Source organism: Pempheris klunzingeri, chromosome 1 (genome assembly GCF_042242105.1).
Source record: "Pempheris klunzingeri isolate RE-2024b chromosome 1, fPemKlu1.hap1, whole genome shotgun sequence".
Lineage (NCBI taxonomy): Eukaryota > Metazoa > Chordata > Actinopteri > Acropomatiformes > Pempheridae > Pempheris > Pempheris klunzingeri.
In genome coordinates this window covers 4,894,477-4,914,372 of record NC_092012.1, presented here as the reverse complement: position 1 = coordinate 4,914,372, position 19,896 = coordinate 4,894,477, and the positions used below count along the sequence as shown (strand labels likewise).

The 19,896-nt window shown below is 43.4% G+C and overlaps 1 protein-coding gene across 1 annotated transcript in view; it reads left to right on the top strand.

The window, feature by feature from the left end:
* Positions 1–19,896, top strand: part of lrp4 (low density lipoprotein receptor-related protein 4) — a 105,275-nt gene that overhangs the window by 54,138 nt on the left and 31,241 nt on the right. The window contains exons 3-6 of the mRNA XM_070839227.1: positions 9,629–9,745; positions 16,078–16,191; positions 16,290–16,406; positions 17,744–17,872. Coding sequence (XP_070695328.1) covers positions 9,629–9,745; positions 16,078–16,191; positions 16,290–16,406; positions 17,744–17,872 — 477 coding nt within the window. The remainder of the gene's footprint in view (positions 1–9,628; positions 9,746–16,077; positions 16,192–16,289; positions 16,407–17,743; positions 17,873–19,896) is intronic.

Here is a 19,896-nt window from a genome sequence, read left to right as displayed (position 1 = left end):
GGTCAGAAGCTTTCAGCTAAACCTCCCACCGCTCTCTTCATAATCCACCCTGTACCTCACGGAAGCTCTTCTCGCAAAGGTTGTTAAAAGAATCAATCTTTTAACAGCACAGCCTTTTTCTTGGACTTGCCCCAAAAGACATAAACACACCCCTGGTAGTTACAAAACTGTATCATACTTCAACATTTATCTCCCTGATTTATAGTCTTAACTTAAATTGGGTTTTATTACTCTTCAATTTACTTTTGTGTTGATATTTGTGTCAAATTGATCCCACATACCATGTTGTAGCATGTTCTTTAGACCAGTCTATCCATGACCCATGCACACAGAACAGTCTTTTCCTTTGAACGTGGCCATCTGAACTCTGCCCTGAAAGAGGACACTCTAATTGGTCCTGACTTATGTTTTTGTCTCCTGTCATATGTTATCTTGCTCTTAGTTTTCTTTATCTTTCCTCCCAGTTCAAGGCAATAAAATTTATGACGGCACACTGATTCGAAATGTTCATAACAGCAGTAACCACAACAGATAAGGCGCGATAACCTCACACATCCTCTATTCGCCTTCTGCGTACTGCCACCCCCTCCTCACCCCTTGCTGTTTTAGATCATCCCTCAAGTTATTTCTCACTCTGCAAATCACATACATTGAAGTAAGCAGGATGTGAGCAGACACACTCACACACTCACACACTCACACACGGGGCACATGGGCTCAGTGTTGGATTCCTGCTGAGTTGAAAGCAGTTGCGGTAGTGAAAGAGTAAATGCTTTGGGCCAGAATGAGGAGACGGGTCTGCCGAGGAGATGGATGTGAAGGGGTGTGTGTGTGTGTGTGTTGTTGGGGTGGATGTGAAATGAAATGGAAGAAAATCTCTGTGGTGCGTGATTGAAAGCGCTGCATGAGGGTTGGCTTCCCCCGCCGTCGGCTCACACAAGTCTGTGAGGTTTGGAAAATGGGTGTGTTCTATGAACGCAAATACACACACAGATGTGCACTTGTGAGAACCCTCCATTGGATGCATTTCAGGGTATTTGTCAGGTATACCTGGGCCTCATGGTGACTTATATTTACCATATATATGAGAAGAATCCATTGGCAGTGGCGATTATCAGATGTTTTAATTTCTCTGACAGGAGGAGCTAATCTCCAGGTGACAGTCTTTGTCTGTGTTTGTTGCAAAGTCTTTCAAGAGTACGTTTTGAAAGGTTTTTGAAAGGCCTTGTTTCTGGTGTAGTCTAATATTGACCCTTAACCCTAAAAGCAAACTTGAAACCAGTCAGAAAAAAAAACAAGTGCGAAATGACTGCAGTGTCCTTGCTACCAATATCTTCAACTTAAATCGATTCCCTCAAGGGCATTGATACAAACTCACACACACACACAAACCCCCAAAAAATAAGAAATACCCCCTCCGTCCTTTAATCCACCACTCTTTGCAGTTTTAGCCAATCGGAGCGGGGCTGCAACTGCGGGGGCTCAGCCGATCCGAAAGCAGGAGCGGAGAAGATTAGGACCCCATTCCCTCCTTCTCTACGTGTCAATTTCTCTCTCCATCCCTTCATCTTTGCCTCCATCCGTACCTCCCTCTGTCCTTGCATCCTTCGTCTCCCCGCCCCCCCGCCCACAGGAAACGTGCAGACCTGACTCGCCTTTCTTTTTACCCGAGACTTTCTCATTTACTTCTCACTATGTGGCAGTTTGTTCCTTCGCTTAGTTTGTCCTCTCTTCCTGTTTCTGTCTCTCTCTCTGTCTCAGGATACGACCGTAGTTGTTTGGACACATTAGCATAATCCTCCTCCTCCTCCTCCCGATGCTCGCTCCGTCCTCTCCTCCGCCTCCGTCCTAAATATTTACTCCCAGCTTTGTAAATGAGGGGAGCACACTTGTTCACACATAGGAGGACGTGGCTAGAGGCTGATTGAGGGCAGAGACAGAAGTAAGACGGAGACAAAGAGCTTGTTGCTCTGGGGTCCTGCTTTACCCTCTTATAGGCTTGTTTGAGTAGGTTTTAAATATGTTCTGTGTGTAAGTTAACACAACAGAGGTGATGGATTAAAGTTTAAAAGTTCTATAATTGTTATTCCGTATTCCAGATATTATTTGTTATTATGTGTCCATAATACTGTTGTCTTGTGTCGGTTAGTTGGAGACACTGAGTTGGGACCCCTGTTGTTCACACACAGTGAAAGTGGAGGCTGCTTTAATGTTTGCCTGAAAAACAACCTAGACTTGCTGGCTTACCTCTTTTTAAGTGTCTCAAAATCCACACTGGTCTGATTTGCATATTCAAAAATCAATAGGGACATTGAACAGGAATAATTTGGTGAGAGATGTTGGAATCTAGCAAGTGTATAATTTTAATTACCTGCCTGCGCCCTCACAGGTCGGAGAGGTTGGAAAGATTGTAAACTGAAAAGAGTGGGCCGCTAAAACAATAGAGTTTCTGCTGTGTGGATGCATTTCAGGTTTGTGCCAAAACACCAAGGAACAGGCTGCACTGGATATATCCGTGTGATTCACCTGATCAAAGTGTCAGCCATAGATCGTGTATTTTCCCTCTGAGGACCAATCACCCACTAACCACTAACTGCCTACAAAGGAATCCAATAGATTTTTTGACAGCCAGACTAAATAAACAGTTTGCAGACATCACCCGGGGCTCTTAAACACTTGTGGTATGCACTTGTGATTGTGTTTGACATTTTATAGGTGAGATTAACAAAGGGCTAATTGAAAACGATGATTGATAGATTCCTTAACTGCAGTCCCAGACACGGCTCCACCTTTACACAAAGGCAAAAACAGCTCACCTCATGCCAGGTCGAACCACTGTTGATGAAAAAACACATTCAGTTGCTGAGGTGTGACTTTCTGTTGATGTTATTCAGCATGTTTGGTTGGTGCTCACACGTAGTTTACCTGTTTTTTTCAGCTTCATATTGAATGAGTGAACTTTTTGGACATTCTTTTGACTTGCTGATCGTATCACTGGCAAAGCAGGTTAAGTGTTGACATTGCTGATGTCTGAAGTAGACAAATGCTTTCGCCTGATGGCACATAACAAGACAGACAACCGCAGGTGTGTTTGTTTGCACTGAGTAACCTTTATGTGCATGTGTGTGTGCGCATGTTTATTACCTGCCTTAACTCCTCTCAAACTGCCCTATTATCTAAAATCGAAGCTGCACTGACACACAGAGTCAGCTATTTGGTCCCGCTGGTGGCTTAAAGACGGTCGCTTTGATCCATGATAAGATATCCTGACAACCTGACAGATTATCAAATAATATGATACGAGTGTCCCCGTGAACAGAGAATGCTGATTTCAATGATTTTGGTCTCTGTCTCGAGGGTGGACAGCCATGGAATCAGCTGAGCACATTTATTTAGGATTTTATTTTAATTCCCCTTTTTTCTAGCCCCACTGTTGGGACATTCTTTTTCCTGATGGCCCGGCTTACTTCAAAGACCTTGCAGCCAACAGGGGAAGCTAAAATAATTTCAGACGTCATCTTTTGTTAGTAAAAAGAGAATAAAGTTGATAATAATGAACTATTTTTGAGTTAATTAGCCATTTCGTACAGGATTTTGTGTGTAATTTCTCCATTCTGCAGTTGTCTCTGTGCGTCTTTTGTAGCTGTTTCCTTTTGCTGGGGACTATTAAGCTGTCTTTTCGACTATTACTCTCTTATCCTGCTTTATACCTGAGAAACTAATTATCCTTGACCAGTAAACTGTCAAGGAGCCCATGTATAATCTATGTACAGACATTAATTACCTGCTGCAGCTTGGTGTCCAAAAGACAGGCACGGTAACATTAGTGAAATTATAACCTCATTGAGCCACTGACACATAATCATAATACTCTTCTAAAGTCATTATTAGACCACATTAGAGTATTTCTTGTCATTCTGCCTCTCAAGGAGAAAATGTGTGGGTTGTCTGGATGACGGCACTTGAGTGGTGTCTCACTGGTGTCAAGCACCCAGCAAAAGTTTGTCATAGCAACGAGCAAGCGTTTCTGTATAAATCTGCTTTGATGGACGGTAAAATGTCTCGTGACGACGGTGTTATCGCAAACCTTACAAACACACACACACACACACACACACACACACACACACACACACACACAGGCATCCAGCTGCACATGCAGTTCAGTCAGCACTTTTTTATGTTTTGATGCATTTGTACTTTAAGAATTTGTTTCTCCTACACTATACCTTTTACTTCACTACATTTATTTGACAGCTATACTGGGAAATTTTACTCACAAATCACATGTTCAGATTAGAAAAGTAATGACAATGTGTCATTATAGATCGAACTACCCATCAAGAATGTCCTCTTTGACCAACTATAACATTAACACCATAATGAATCGGTAGTAATGATCCAATGATGTCAGTCCACTTTGCATAATGAGTACATATCAAAATTCTGCAGTGAGCTTTTGATGGATCTGTGAGTGACATTGTGGCTGAGGTGAGGAAGGAGGTCTGTTTACTGTTAAGGTGGAGGAGGACGGAGAGAGCCCATCATACAGGCCGCTGCCGCACACACTGCCAAGAAAAACTCTGCTGGCAGCGCCACTCCAGTGACACACTGAAATATGCGCTGGCTACCGACCAGAGCTGCCCAGAATCAGATAAGCCGCCTCTGTCGGGACCAGCTATGAGAGGAAAATAAAGAGCGAGCAAAGGGGGAGAGGCTGACATGGATGAGAGGGACAGAGGGGTTTAGTTTGAGCTGGAGAACGGTGTTGGGGCAAAGGGAGATACTTTCAAATTCTAAAAAAATAATATATTGTAATGCTTTACAAGCTATTTAAATATGCAGCACAAGCTTTTCACCATGTTATTGTGGGGAACGACAGTAGTGATGTATACTGTTTACTTTCCTAAAACAAACTGGACTTAATTTCCCCCGATCAGGAAACCATTCACCTGATGCTACCCATTATATTAAGGTCTTCAATTAGACATGTGATGTTTGGTTTTTTTTTTCTTTTTACTTTGTCTCCCTTTGAGCCTGCAGGGAAAGAAATCTGGGAGATAGCACACAAATATGAGGTGTAGAGGAAACGTGAGAGAAGTGAAGTGAGAATTTCTTAACATGCAAGAACATGAATAATTTGAGTGTCAGATGTGTAAAATAAGTGAAGGCATAAGAGGCAGTTAGGAGATTGTTTTGCCTGTTAGCTCAGCTTTAGCCCATTTTAGCTCTGAAACATTGGTGAATAAAGTCATATTCCAGACTCAAGTAAAGTTGAGGGCAAGTCTCCAAACTCGTGTCTAAACCCACTTTGTCCTCATCTGCTGCAATCGAGCTCAGGCATGCAAGCGTGTGTTTGTTCATAATGGCTGCTTGATGTCAAACATGGAGGCAAAATAATAAAACTAGACACAGATCTCCAGGTCACTGCCGTGAATAAAAGTTTCCAGTGGTGATGACAGTAATCTGGAGGATATCGGATCTGTTTTGGACTAAAGGAGAAAACCTTTAATAAAGGCCCCTCGGATGAAATATTCTCGTTAGACTTGCAGACTCCTCTATCGCTCTCTGGGGTCCACATCTGTTTTTCAGTCAGACAGAGTGCCCACATAGTCTCTCCCTCTCTCTCATCCGTCTTCCCATCCGTTGAGCTGGTGTGATAAGCAGTGTTTAGGCAGATATATCGGTCCCATTAGAGCCACTTGATTCAGATGCTCTATAGTAAAAGGGAGGCCATTAACTCTGCTGCTCAGGGCCACTTAACGATGCACACACAAAGCACATCTTCCTTAAGACGTGGAACACACACACACACACACAAAGCAATAGAATAGTTGTAGCATAACCAGCTAACTAGTTCTTTTGCTTAGTTAAAGGGAGTGTGGTGCCTAATCAACAGCTACGTTTTGATTTCTTCCTCCCTTGCTGTGAGAGGACCTTGTTACTGCAGTGATCAGCAGATTGATGGAAACAGAAAACACATCAACTTTTGAGTATGTAGGGACATAAAATCTTGGTGAAAACCAATCTGTTCCTGTGAAAAAATCCAGAAGTTTGTCATTAAAATCAAATCTGATGAGCCTTAAACGACTCATTCCCCCCAGATTACACAAGTAGACATTTTCTCATTTACAGCACCTGTAGGAGCATCTAACCACGCTCATAGTTTGGGTTGTGTTCTGCCAGATTTCAGATATTGAGCATTTAGTTACATTAAAAGAACAGAACAGCTGTATCTCTCTCCAGGAACAGTGTCCATGTAACTCTGGACTTACCACAGATACTCCATTAGCCCATTACAGTGGAGTCGACACAGAGGGGTCTGCAAGTCTAATGAGAATATATTCAAGGAGTTTGAATAGAGGTTTTCTCCCTCAGTCCAAAACCTCCAGTTCACCTCCACATTGCGCTCTGGAGCTCCGTGTCTTTCATCACACCCTCAAAAATGGTGCACTGAAGAGTGTGTGTGAGCAGTGTTATGTTCAATGAATTCAAATTCATATATATACACACTCCACCAAAATAGTATTCTTTTGAAATTATTGAATATTGATTCTACTGTGTCTTACGTGTGTGTGTGTGTAAGTGTGTGTAAGTGTGTGTGACCTTTGGAATGCAAGTGAAAATTCTGTAGCTCGGATGAGAAAAACCCATTGGTGAAGGTCAGATTGTGTGTGTGTGTGTGTGTGTGTGTGTGTGTGGCCGTTATTGGCCAAATAAACTAGTTGAGCCTGTAGTTATGCTTTAAGTTTTAACATTTTTTTCAGAAAGTTGGCAAAATTAAAATGTGTGTGGACTCCAGCTGATTTATGACCATGCTCAAGAGGAAATGGATGAAATGAATGGAGCACCACAGTAGCAGGAAAAGGACCACAATGCAATGCAGTGCTGTGCATCGGTCATCAGTAACGTCTGAAATCTAACACCATCTTTGATCCGGTTTTGCCGTCAGCGGTCTACTTCTGTCAGCGATCCTCTGTAGATATCACCAGTGTTATGGTCAACTTAAGCATAGTGAGGCTGAATTCAACAAACAATGCACAGTGGACAAAGTTAAGGTTAGCCAGGCTGTTCTGAGTCTGTTAATTAGTGTGTGTGTGTGTGTGTCTGTGTGTGTCTGTGTGTCTGTGTGTGTGTGTGTGTGTGTGTGTGTGTGTGTGTCAGCCTCTGACTCAGAGGAATGCAGTGGTAGGAAGGAGAGCAATGCTGAGCTGAGCAGAATCTGTGTGATAAGAGAGATCAAAGTGCCTGGAGACCTCATCAACCTTCCCAGCATGCACCCTGCTGATCCACCTAATGCCAGTATACAGGCCCCATGTACCACTTGTCAGTGTGTTTGTGTGAATATTGGTGTTTGTGTGTGTTAGTGAGAGAGAGAGAGAGGGAGAGAGAGAGAGAGAGAGAGAGAGAAGAGGATTTATTTGCATACATTTTGCATCTCCTCCAATTTGTGTGCCCAAACAATTCCGCACTGTGGACGCGTGTGTGTTTATTTAGCGCGTGCAGCGACAGTTTGCTTATGTCTGCATGTGTGTGTTTGTATGTGTGAGTGTGTGTGTGTGTGTGTGTGTGTGTGTGTGTTAACACCACGCTCTCCTTCTCTTCAGATAAGCTGAATTATTTATTAAAATGTTGAAAAGCAGCGTTTTTCACCTCTCGTTGAGGCCACAAATCTGCTGATGCCCAGTCAGGTATGCATCCAAAATGCACCGGACTGGTTCAGTTGAACAAAAAAAGAAGGTTTTAGACGTTGTGCAGGTGTCAGGACTCTCAGGATGTTTCATTAAAGGATCTGAGCAAATTTTACCTTGTGTTCAGTTCCAGCTGATTGCAGCAGTTCTGCCAAATACTGAACTCAAGCTTGGCTGAGCTTCGTCCTTTGAAAGTGAATAATTAGCGGAGACGGAACTGCTGCAGCTCGGCCTTAAACATATAGGAACATACCTGCAGCGGTGCATGTTTTAACACACTGGGAATCTTTAACCGTTTTACAGTTGTGGTTCTTTGGGTCAAAATTCAATTTAAAATCTATGGCTGCAACTGATGGCTATTTTCCTTATTTATTAGTTGGCTGATTGTTTACTTGATTAAGTGATTACTCGTTTGGTCTATAGAATATCCAAAACATTACAAAATCTACCACCACTGTGCTCACAACGCTGTTAAGATGTGACAGTACATTTGACAAAAATATAAAGGTCTCTGTAAATTGATTTTTTACACCGTACTGAAATGAAGTGGCTGCCTGGAAGCAAAGGAACAAGTGATGGCCTCGATAACTGTTTGCAGAAATGCATTATATGTGCAAACTGAGCCAAAGCATCAGGAGAGAGAGAGAGTTGTCTTTGCTTCTCTCTCTCTCTCCCCCTCTCTTTCTCTCTGTCTATCCTTTTGTGTTTCTCTCTGAATAATGTAATATCAATGCAGGGGTATGTGGGTCAGTGGGGCTTTACTTCCCCTGGAGACCAGAGCCACACCCCAACACACACACACACACACACACACACACACACACACACACACACTAACTTAATTCACTCACTGAGCCCTGACTAGTCTGCCTGTCTGCCTCGCTGGTTAAGTCACTGTGTGACGTCATACATTTTTCATAAAGTCTGTGTTGCATGGTCAATATTTCATATTTCATATTGACAGGAGGGTAAGAGTCCACGGTAAGGAGTTGCTGCTCCCTCTCCTCCCTCCTCCACCCCTCCCTTCCCTACTCCTCAATCTAACCCTCTCTGGCCAGTAATTAAATTAGCTGTGTCTGCGGATGACAAAGGGCCAGTCATTCGGGCTCTGCTTAGATAGCAAGTAGCTGCACTTAGAGCGGATATGAAGTTAAGGAGGAATGCGCTGAGCTTGGCTCAGTGCTGCTCTCCGGGTCTCAGAGTAAGAAGGTGGCAGAGGGGAGGACGTGTGGGTCCGGATCAGGCTCAGGCTCTGGTTGAGCTGAGACCAGACAGAGAATAAACCCTCATGCATTTAAACTATGTCTGTCAAACTCTGACCTGTTCTGCTGCCAGCAGACGCTCAGGATTCATGACTGAAATCAGCAAAAGCTCCATCACTGAGTGGGATGGACTTCACATAACACACAACACATTAATCGCCGTCTTCTCTCAAAAGAAAACAACATTGAAACAAAGCAATAGTCTGTAAATTAAACTACAGTCTAGCATTCATTTTGTGAGGCAAGCATATAAATGCTCATTTGACAATCATGACTTATTAAGATATGACAACTGTAACTTTAAAAGACTAAACAGAGGACCAAAGAATATGGTTATACGTGTGAGAAACATTTAATAATACAGCTACATGTCCTCTATGATAAGCATACCGTTGATTTTATTTAGCTTTTTATATGATAGAATGCAAAGTTTGATGGATTGTAAATATGAAAATGTTATCTCACATCACTGTGTCTGTTGCAATTAAACACGAAGGCTTATGATATGGTGTGATGCATGATGGGAAATACAGTTTCAGAGGGAAAAGGGAAAATGGCGTAAAAAGTAGAGTAAAGTAGCAGGATTCCTCTCCTCTCCTCTCCTCTCCTCTCCTCTCCTCTCCCCTCTGTTTGTCCATGCTAACAGCCTTGTTTTCTGGCCTTGTCTGTGTGCAGTGCTTCCCACCTGCTCGCCGCTGGACTTCCACTGCGACAACGGCAAATGTATCCGCCGCTCCTGGGTGTGTGACGGAGACAACGACTGCGAGGACGACTCAGACGAGCAGGACTGTCGTGAGTGCACTTCCTCTCTCTTGTCAACACAAACACGCCAACAGACAGCCGCAGTCACATTGATATGCGCTGTGACAGACACACACACACACACCCAAACATTCACGGACACACACACACACACACACACATGCACAAACACACTCTCGACCTGCTTTGAGAGTCTCAAGGGGATGAGTTATTAAAGTGGACAGATGTTTGAGGCAGCCATGTGTAGTGAGGTGTTTGTTTTTGAGTCTGAAGGAGTTGCTTGCTGTCAGACTCACACATACACTCAAACACACACACACGCCCAAACACACACACACACACACACACACTCACACACTCACTCACTGGCGATCGGGCACCACTCCCACGGTCACCACACAAGACATTCTGACCTTTGCCCTCGGTTTATCCTGTTCTTCTTTTGATGTGTGGCGCTATCTGTGTGTGTGTGTGTGTGTGTGTGTGTGTGTGTGTTTGCGCATGCGTGTGTATGTTCAACCCAAAATATCCCTCAGCTGTTTGCCAGACAGAATGCGGCCTGCAGTGGGTGAAGTAAGGAGTGTCTATTTCTGCAGGGATATTCACGTATCTATGCATTGCTGCCTGGTGGTTAGATTAGTGTGTGTGTGTGTGTGTGTGTGTGTGTGTGTGTGTGTGTGTGTGTGTGATTATGTGTGCTCCTCTACTTCTATCTTTGTGAGGACTATTTTAAGTTTGACACTGATGACATTTTAGGAAAGGAAGAGCATTTTGTCTGTTCCTCACTTCTTCAAAGGGCGATTTAAGGAGTTTATTATGCATTCACCCAGTGTCAGCGAAATTGGAAGAACAAGAGTTATTCAGACTCGGGAGTCTTAATTCATTATTCCAAGATGGTCGGGCAAAGTTCAAACAGACATCAGATGTGCGTGAAAGCAACGCAGCCCTCTCCCTCATTTGAATGGAGCCTGTCTGTTGACACAGCAGGGGTGTCACCACGGGGTGCTCCTGCAAAGCTACGCAAGAATTGCACTCTATTGCTATTGCTCTTACATGAAAGGGAATGTAAGACCAACTCGGTATCAAAGTACCCTCAGTTGACATCTAATGTGTGGTCAGATTTGTAATCTTTTTTACTAACTCTTTATAGAAGTGCTAAATCACTGGAGTGTCCCTTTAAGGCTAGAATTAGGTTTAGGTTAAAGGGTTGGGGGTTATGAGGTGAGGGAATGCATCATGCCACAAGTGTAGAGGTGCAAAAGGGTGTGCGTTGTTCCATTAGTCAGGGTGCAGTTAGTGGTCAGATTCTGCGAACACATCATCCACTTTTAGCCTCTGTGTTTACCCATGATGACTCAGAGGGCTCCATATGTGCGGTGCGATCCGTGTGGATGTACACTGCAGGCCAGTCGTTCCATCACACTGTCAGTGTCAGTTTGGTCATTCAGTTTAATCACACTTAACACTCAGGGACAGGAATAGTCACAGGGAGTGATGTATTCCTGGCAGAGGGAGTCAAGCAGTGTCCTTTTAGTGACTAACTTTTATCCAAAGATCAATACAGGGTTCTTAATTCCCCACAAGACTTGAGTTTAAAGGCTCGTCAGCCACCAAACATGTCGCTTAAGTCTTGCAACATTTTAACAGATAATTATCTGGGTTTTTTTTGTTCTGTATTGTTGATTTAATAGCAGCTTGCCCTTTGTCTAGCTCATGAAAGATTGATCATTTGTTTGATAGGCTGCTCACAGTTACAGAGGACAGAGCTAGCGTGGGAGAAGTTGACCAGTACAACTGAATTTTGGTCAGAGAGGCTGAAAGGAAGAGAAGAAAGATACCACTTCTGTCTGTACTGTAAACAAGGAACTACTGACATTACCCTCTTGTCCTAGCTTAGCATACTGTAAAGACTGGAAACAGGAACTTCCTGGAGTCTTGACATCAATCTGAGATTGCTAAGCAACCACCAGAAACAATTTCTTGAAGTGAAGGAATTACTGTGGTTATAGATGTACGGTTCAGTTTTGTGGAAAAGGCTGCAAGGTTGTTTTTTTTTGATGGATCTCTCAAAGAATCTGAAGAGGAGAACTGATCCCTCCACACAGACACATACTTGAACATTAGATTTTAACGAAAACACCGAAAGCTTAACACATAGGCACGGTGTTGTTGTTGGACTTCTACCAGCTGATGGTGAGATGCATCGTGTGACAGCAGAAGCTGCCAAACACACCTGATAAACCTGAACATCTAGTGAGAGGGAGCTTCGGCTGTCTGGCTGAGGGTCTCCTCCACGAGGTCACAATTCAGCTTCTGGGATTTGTCTCTCACGATGGGGGTGACGAGGAATCTGAGTAGATGACAAAATGATTATTGTGGAGGTGGCTGCTCAAGGCTATGGCCATCAGGTCTCTTTTGTGGCCAAACCACAAAAGCCTGCGGTTGAAAACCGGTTGGAGAAAGCTGCTGAGCTCAAGAAGGAAGCTTTTTGTGTTTGTTTAGCTCAGGAATCTCCTGAATCAGTGGGTAGGTGTGTGCAGGCCAGATGGACAGTCAGCTAGCAGCAGTACGTACCCAACTCACCAGGTGCTCCAGTTCTGTCTTCTATTTTCCTCAAGTATCTCTCTATTTTCATCTCATCAAGTAATGCTAGTTTCATGGAACAGAAGTTTTTCACCCACGCTGACATATTTTAATTCTGTGTTAATAATGTGTATTTGGCTCAGTTCACCCCAAACTTTTGTCTCGTTGTGCCCGCTTGTGTCTCTGCCTGAGAACATCATAATGCTACTGTCAGCATGCTGATTCTAATGCTAGTGTGTCAGCATGAGGAACTTGGTGGTTGGTCAGTGTGACTGGACCAAAGTGCCTGAAAATCAGAAGAAGACTCATTTGAATGATCTAGACTATTAAGTAGTAATATTGGCATCTGTATGTAAGGCAGCGTCCTTGCTTCAAAAATGTGGCGATGCCATGATTAGAGGCATCTTCATGCTTTAACTGCACTTAAATAAGATCTGACCTGTTTTAGTTTGGGTGCTCAGCGGGTACAGGTTCGCTCTTTCTCTTCAGAACGATTTATCTTATCTGTCTGCCAGCGAGTGATTTCTCCTCCTCCTCTGTTGACCCACATACTGTATCAGCAGCCAGACATTGAATCACTTCCTGATGGGGGGTCTGTCTGCTGTGAGCCGGGTATGAATTTTTCATCTACAAGCCCAGTAAATTTCCCTCCTTCCCTTGCTCCCCAAACTACTTATTATTTCATGCTTCTTTCTTTCTCCACATTTTTCGCCCTGGTCTGTCTTTCACCTCACATACATATATTTTGTTTCTCCCCATGATGCGCTGGTTTTATTTCATTATTTAGAGACGTGGAGACAATCCTCCACGCTCGGCTGGAGCTGAAGCAGTTGTCAAGATTTCAGACAAACACGGAGAGCGAGGTGTGTGTCGGTGTGGATGCGTGTGTTTGAACATGAGATGTTCTGAATTCTTGAAGTTTAAAAGACATTTCACAGAAAAAAAAACCCTGACACCATTTCACCACGCACTCACACAAACACAGACACACACATGCTAGGAGCCTGGTAATGACTTCCAGCGCCCTTTGCCCTTTGACGTTTGGCTGCTGTGTGAATGATGAGCATCTTGAGGGCTTGTTGACCTCCAACCTCCCTCTGTTTACCCCGCAGATGGGAGGGGAGAGAGAGCATGGGATAGATGGAGTGAGGGAGCGAATCAATACTTTTTCTTACAATGTGAATAATAGATTGAATGAGTGTATTTGTCAATAGTAAAATTAAATTTTCATTTGGATCAGCCGTCGGGCCTCTGTGGTTTTAAAGCCTTTTCTTTTTCGGGGGGGAGGGGAGGATGTTCTGGCTGAGGCAGTGTCAGTGTGGGCGAGGTCAGCTGTGGTTAAGCAGTTGAAAATAGAGCTGATAAATCTGCCAGGCTGATATGCTGGGTGATATTTTCTTATCACCCATCATATCAGTGTATAGTATATGTAGGCAGATTAGTCACTAAAAATAAAATGCAATACTGAAGTGCTATGTTTGGTCTTTGGATTCGCTTGGCTAACCTCGATATTGTTCTTGGAAAGGCGTGTTGCTGTTGACTTTATCAAGTGTAATCTGTCAAATCTTTGAGCACCACCAAAGAGATTCCATTCACATTCTCTAGTGTTGTACACCAGCTGAAATCCCAGAGGCTAATATCTGAAAACAAAAGCACATACAACTGAAACTATCTACGGTAGACATCACCAGTGGTAAGGTGCAAATGTGTATTTTGTTATTTGGGTGAAATGACCCTTTACCATTAATGAAACTGTGCTCTCATTGACTGCTTCTCAAAACCCAGTGCCTACGACTCTATTTGGAAACACACAAGTGGTGCAGTGGTTCACAGAGAACGGACAATAAGCTGCCAGTGTACAAACACAGGAACTTAATTTAATTATTATTTTGTCATGCAACCTTCATTTAGTCATTATATAGTAATACAGTAGAATGTATGTGGAGTCCAGTGATTTGAAATGATCTCATATGGTAGTATGCAGAAATATCCACTATCCACAGAGGCCTACACACACACACACACACACACACACACACACAGGCTCTGGGGGCTCATATCACGTCACTCATCTCAGAAGGTGGAGTGTGTCTCCAGCGGCCTCGGCTCCCGCTGTGCTGTGATGCTGCACCACACCTGAGAAAAGATGAAAAATGTCACTGAAATAAAGGGGAAAAAAAAAAAAGCTTCATCTCCGTCCTCGTCTGCCCCTCTATTGTGTGGGCATCCTTCGGTTTCTGTGTCTCCTTATCTCTCTCTGTTTGTCTCAGCTGTCTAACACTCACACACGGCTGTGATAAATTATAGATTACCTCCTGCCAGGGGCCATCCATCATTGGTTCTCCTTGACGAACCTGTTTACTCGGCCCCAGGCAGGGCATTGCTGGGCTTTGCCATCGATTGCGGCAGCAACTATAGAAGGCGGCATTTTGAAAATCAATTCGGTCTTTTATCAATGGAGGTGGGATTAAAGACGCAAGGTGGAGGAGTTGTTTGGCTAAATGAAAGGGTTTGTAAGTGAAACACTGTCAATGTCACTGTGCTCAAAGTTCACTAGTGGGAGTGACTTCTGTCCAACTGTGTCGTCAGTGCTGTTTGTATGAATGACAAATGTGTCTTTAATCTTCAGGCTCAAGGTTAACTGTCTAGCGAAGAAACATTTCCCAATGTACAGCAGTCAGTTTATTTAATTAAGACATAAAACAAGCTGCTGGAGCTCAGGTTCGGGAGATTAAACCCAGAACTAAAACTTGTTTAAAATTTAAAGGAACTGGGGATTCCTTAAGAAATTCAGCTTTTTCAGCTTACTGACTCCTCAGAAAGCCTTTTGAGCCGAAAAGTTTGGACCCATCTGTGCTGCATGTTCGTACGTGCTTGTCAGATTTTAGAAAATACAGAAAATCCAACTCAAACATTTGTCTTGTGCGTAGCACGATGGACTATTTATATCGTCAATACGCTGCTGACACTCACGTCTCTAACAAATTACAGCTAAATGCAAAGCGTCTCGATCTTTAGGCACACCCCCATCGAGCTCATTAAAACCCAGACTCCTGTTCCCGATCCTTTGTTTTGGAACGTTCTAGGATCCATTTGCACGTTCGGACAGTTGTGGGGGAAGACATATAACATACTGACCATGCAGGTGGACAGTGGAGTTTATTTTTGTATTATTTATTATTAGCATTATTTATTCATCATGAAAGCTTGTCGCTACTGGCATCGTTGGTTACCATCATTAGCTCAGGCTGACCGCTGCCTTCGTGTCCACTGAGGGATGGATCATCACATTTTTAACAGCTCCCTGTTCACGTGGTTTGGTTTCACGTGTTTTTGTGAAGCATTTGTTACACATCTTGGAAAAGTGCTGTATAAATAAAAGTATTATTATAGCAAATGTTTTCTCCCTGATCAGCGGCCGTGAAGACCACCACACACACACACACACACACACACACACACACTTGATTGATTTTTGTTAGCCTTCGTCCTCATCGTGTTGCAGTAGCAGTTGATTGGACCACAGGATATTCAGCCTGTGAGTCTTTGAGCTCTGGACCTGCAGCCCTGGGAGAGTTCAGCTTGTTTACGGAGAGGAAAATCTCTTGTTTCTTCTCCACAGCTTTCTGCTCTGAGCCTGACATTAAAGGTCAGTGCAGGGAGAGCTCAGGGACAGCTGCCTCTTATCTAATTCTTGCACAGTGTCTGCTCTTTGCTTTTTGTTGTATCCTCATTATTTGTCTTCTGAAACCTCTACCTTTCTTTTTCTCTTTTTGCAGCTCCCAGGGAGTGCGAGGAGGATGAGTTTCACTGCCAAAATGGCTACTGTATTCGCAGCCTCTGGCACTGCGACGGCGATAACGATTGCGGGGACAACAGCGATGAACAGTGCGGTGGGTGCAACCACGCCAACACCAGCATGCGAGCGCATATTCATTCAGACTGTCTAAAAAATGTGACTTGTGAGTTTGTTTGTTTTCTTCCATACCAGACATGCGTAAATGTTCAGATAAGGAGTTCCGCTGCACAGATGGCAGTTGTATCGCTGAGCACTGGTACTGTGACGGAGACACGGACTGTAAGGACGGATCAGACGAGGAGAACTGTCGTAAGTTACTCTGAGCAAGTGTGTTTAAGACAGACATAGTAAGAAACGGGGCTTGTCGAGTTTAAGTTCCTACACAAATGGTGAAAAAACAACCTTTTTCTCCCCATTTTGGGCCTTCATCTGCAGAGAGCTGGTGTTTCATACCACATAAAAACATAGATTGTTAAACTTATTAGCATGAACACCTATAGACACAGTGAAGTGCTGCCTCGTAGCAGCCAAATTCAGGTATTAATTGTCGTCGCCAGCATGGCTGATCAGTAGAGGTGTTGAAATATCTTAACATCTATGCTGTCATAAGACTGCATGAGCTTAAAATGATGGCCTCAGTGTGCTCTGATGAAGGCCGAAGCGTTGGCATGGCCAGAACAGATTAGTGAAACTGAGATTAGTCGACTTTGTCCTGTCTGCTACCTTCACCTTTGGGTACTCAGTGGACTTAATGTGTGTGTGTCCCCACAATAATATTATAAACACGTAACATTTCCATACCATCCAGTCTTCTCACAGTATTATGGGACAACGGCACACTTCCTTTTGGGAAAAGAAAAACTTGGTTCTCAAAAAAAGTTTGGTATGTATTTCTCTAGGGAGCCGTATTTATCTGAGAGTGAGCACAAGAGTGTCATTTCATAATTGGGGTCAATTCAGATAATTTAGTGGCCTCATGAGAAGCCTGTGTGCCCATCAATCAGTGTGTTTACGTGCACCTAAGTGGGCTGTTTCTTGCTTGTAAAAGTCATGTAAATGAGAAACCCAACTTCCCAAATCTAGGTCAGAGAATCCTGGTTAACATGACAGATTTTTTTGTAGTTTTTGAACAGGGTTTCTAACGAGGTTTTTTTTTTGTGACAGTAAGAGTATCACAGACACTACAAATGGGGAACTTATCTCTGAAGCAGCAGCACAGCAGGATGAAAAGAAAAGCCATTACTCCTCCTTGTATTCAGAATAATGAAAACCCCGACTACAATTCAAAAACTGAAATAAATGATTCTAACTGAATTGTCCATATCTGAACAGTCTTTTTTTTTTTGTCAAACAAGATAAACTATCATAAAAGAGTCTTTTCTCTAAATGCAACGTCAATCCAAGCTCTCCGTTCAAAAACTCTTCAGGCTGCAGCGTCATTATTCACAGCAATGGCCGCAAGAAGAGAAGAAATGTGGTTACTGACCAGCTGCTTGTAAGATTCTCCAGGTCGTGTAGAGTTTCTGACGGACACAGCAGAGAAGAGCCGCAGCTTCAAAGAGTGTCAAACAGCCAAGCGCACCTTTTTTTCACAAGCTTCAGCATCTGTTTAGCGTGCCCGTGTCTCTGTGTTTGTGTCTGTGCAGCCTCAGATGTGATGGCAGCCACCTGCAGCGTGGAGGAGTTCCAGTGTGCATACGGCCGCTGTATCCTGGACATCTACCACTGTGACGGAGACGACGACTGTGGAGACTGGTCGGACGAGTCGGACTGCTGTAAGCTCACTTTCGCTAACATAACAACACACTTCCAGCATTATGAAGACCCAAAAGTGACTTCTGGGGTTCGTAACCTTGAACCCCCCAGACACCAATGCACTGTTATGGCTGATATTTCAGTGCAACTGTTCCTTTAGCTTGTATTTGGCAAACCTTAAAGGGTTAGTTTGGATTATTTGAAGTGTGGTTGTGTGAAGCACTTATCCATAGTTAACACATCATTTACAGTAGATTGGGTTCAACATGCCCCCAGTTTTGAGAGGCAGGCAGGAGTCTCAGCACTGATGCTAAGCTCAAAAAAATCAACATGAGTTTAAGTGTATTAAGTGAATATTTTCACTGCCTTACTTTCTGTGGGGAACTGAAGCCATACTTCTCTCTCTTTACTCGCTTCAAATCCGCTAGACTCCATTCACAAAAACAGCGATATTAATTTGCAGGATATGGAAGTTGTCTACCGCTGCCTCGATCGGTTAGTTTGCTTCTGTCATTGTGTGACTTTTAGAGTTTTAAATGGTTAGTTCGGATCTCAACGAACATGTTTATTGATCGAGGCAGTGGTAGCAGAATCAGAATCAGAATTCTTTTATTGTCATTGTGCAAGAAGCACAACGAAATTGAAATAAAAACAGCAGCTCTCATGGACAGTGCAAACAACAAAAGGTGCAAAATACAGAATAGTGCAAAACTGTACAGTTCGGGAGGGGGGGGGTATTTACATTGGATTTTTGAAGAGTTTAGAAACAGAGCACAACACAGTAAATGAACATTCCTGTTCTCACATTCTTAGTTGTATTGTGTTGTATTGTTCAGGGTGTATTGTTGTTATTATTCAGGGCAATGACAGCTCGAGGGTAGAAACTGTTCTTTAGTCTGTTGGTGCTAGACTTTATTGCCCTGAAACGTCTCCCTGAGGGAAGGAGTTCAAAGAGGTAGTGTCCGGGGTGTGAGGAGTCCAGTGTTCTGGAGGGAAAACGACTATTTCTGTCAATTATTTCTTTATTTTTCTTTAACCTTTATTTTACCAGGTAAAATCAGTTGAGAACAGCTTCTCATTTACAATGATGACCTGGCAAGAAGGAGTCTGGTGGCTTTAAAGCCAATGCAGAGAAGGAGAAAGTGTTTTCAGCTCTGCGTCGATAAAGCTGTCAAAATATAGTGTGCACTTAAAGCTTTAGACTGTGGGCAGAAATAAAGACTTGGCAAAACTACATCACAAAAACATAGCTGTTGTTAAGATCTGAAATGCAAACTCGGTGGAAGTCCAAGAATAAAACAAAGCGCATTGTCACAGTGGAGTGACTGATCCAGCCTGTCCTGCTGGTGTAGCACTCACAGTGAGCTGCTGCTGTCTGCTTAAACACACACACACACACACACACACACACACACACACACTCTCTGGCTCTCACTAAACAGCATCTTGTGTAGGAGAAGAAGATGGAGCTCCTCTGGGAGATCAGTCCTCCGTTATGCCGTTAGATAAGAGTTTCTTCTCTCCCTCCTCTCTATCCCTTCTCCTCTGCTTCCCTCTCTCCCTCATTGTACCCCTCTGGCACTGCTGCACACGTGTCCAAACACAGCAAGCCACCGTCATGCAGCTTATAGCGCTAGTTCAGCTGGAGTTTAGAAGTACATTATGGGCGAATCAGGAAGTCTTAAGTTTAGGCATTAATCATTTTTAGTGATTACACCAACTGAAGCAGACGCACTGACTCAACATAGCGACTTTTGTAGTGTCCATAAACCCAAAGATAGTCAAGGTCACAAGTCAAGGTTTAAGTGCTTTAAGAGATAACTCACACGTCCAAGGTCCGACTGCACAAAAACACAGGTGCAGTGCCAAACGAACTGTTGTCTCTTCCCAACATTTAGTCTCCACTACACGTTTTTACATCCAGTCGATGTCAGGTTGAGCTCTGGAACAGCTGCTGTTTGCACAGCATCTGTCAGAACTGGAAAAGACTCTGTTAGATCTTTTCTGTCACTTTATCTCTCTCTCACACACACTCACACACTTT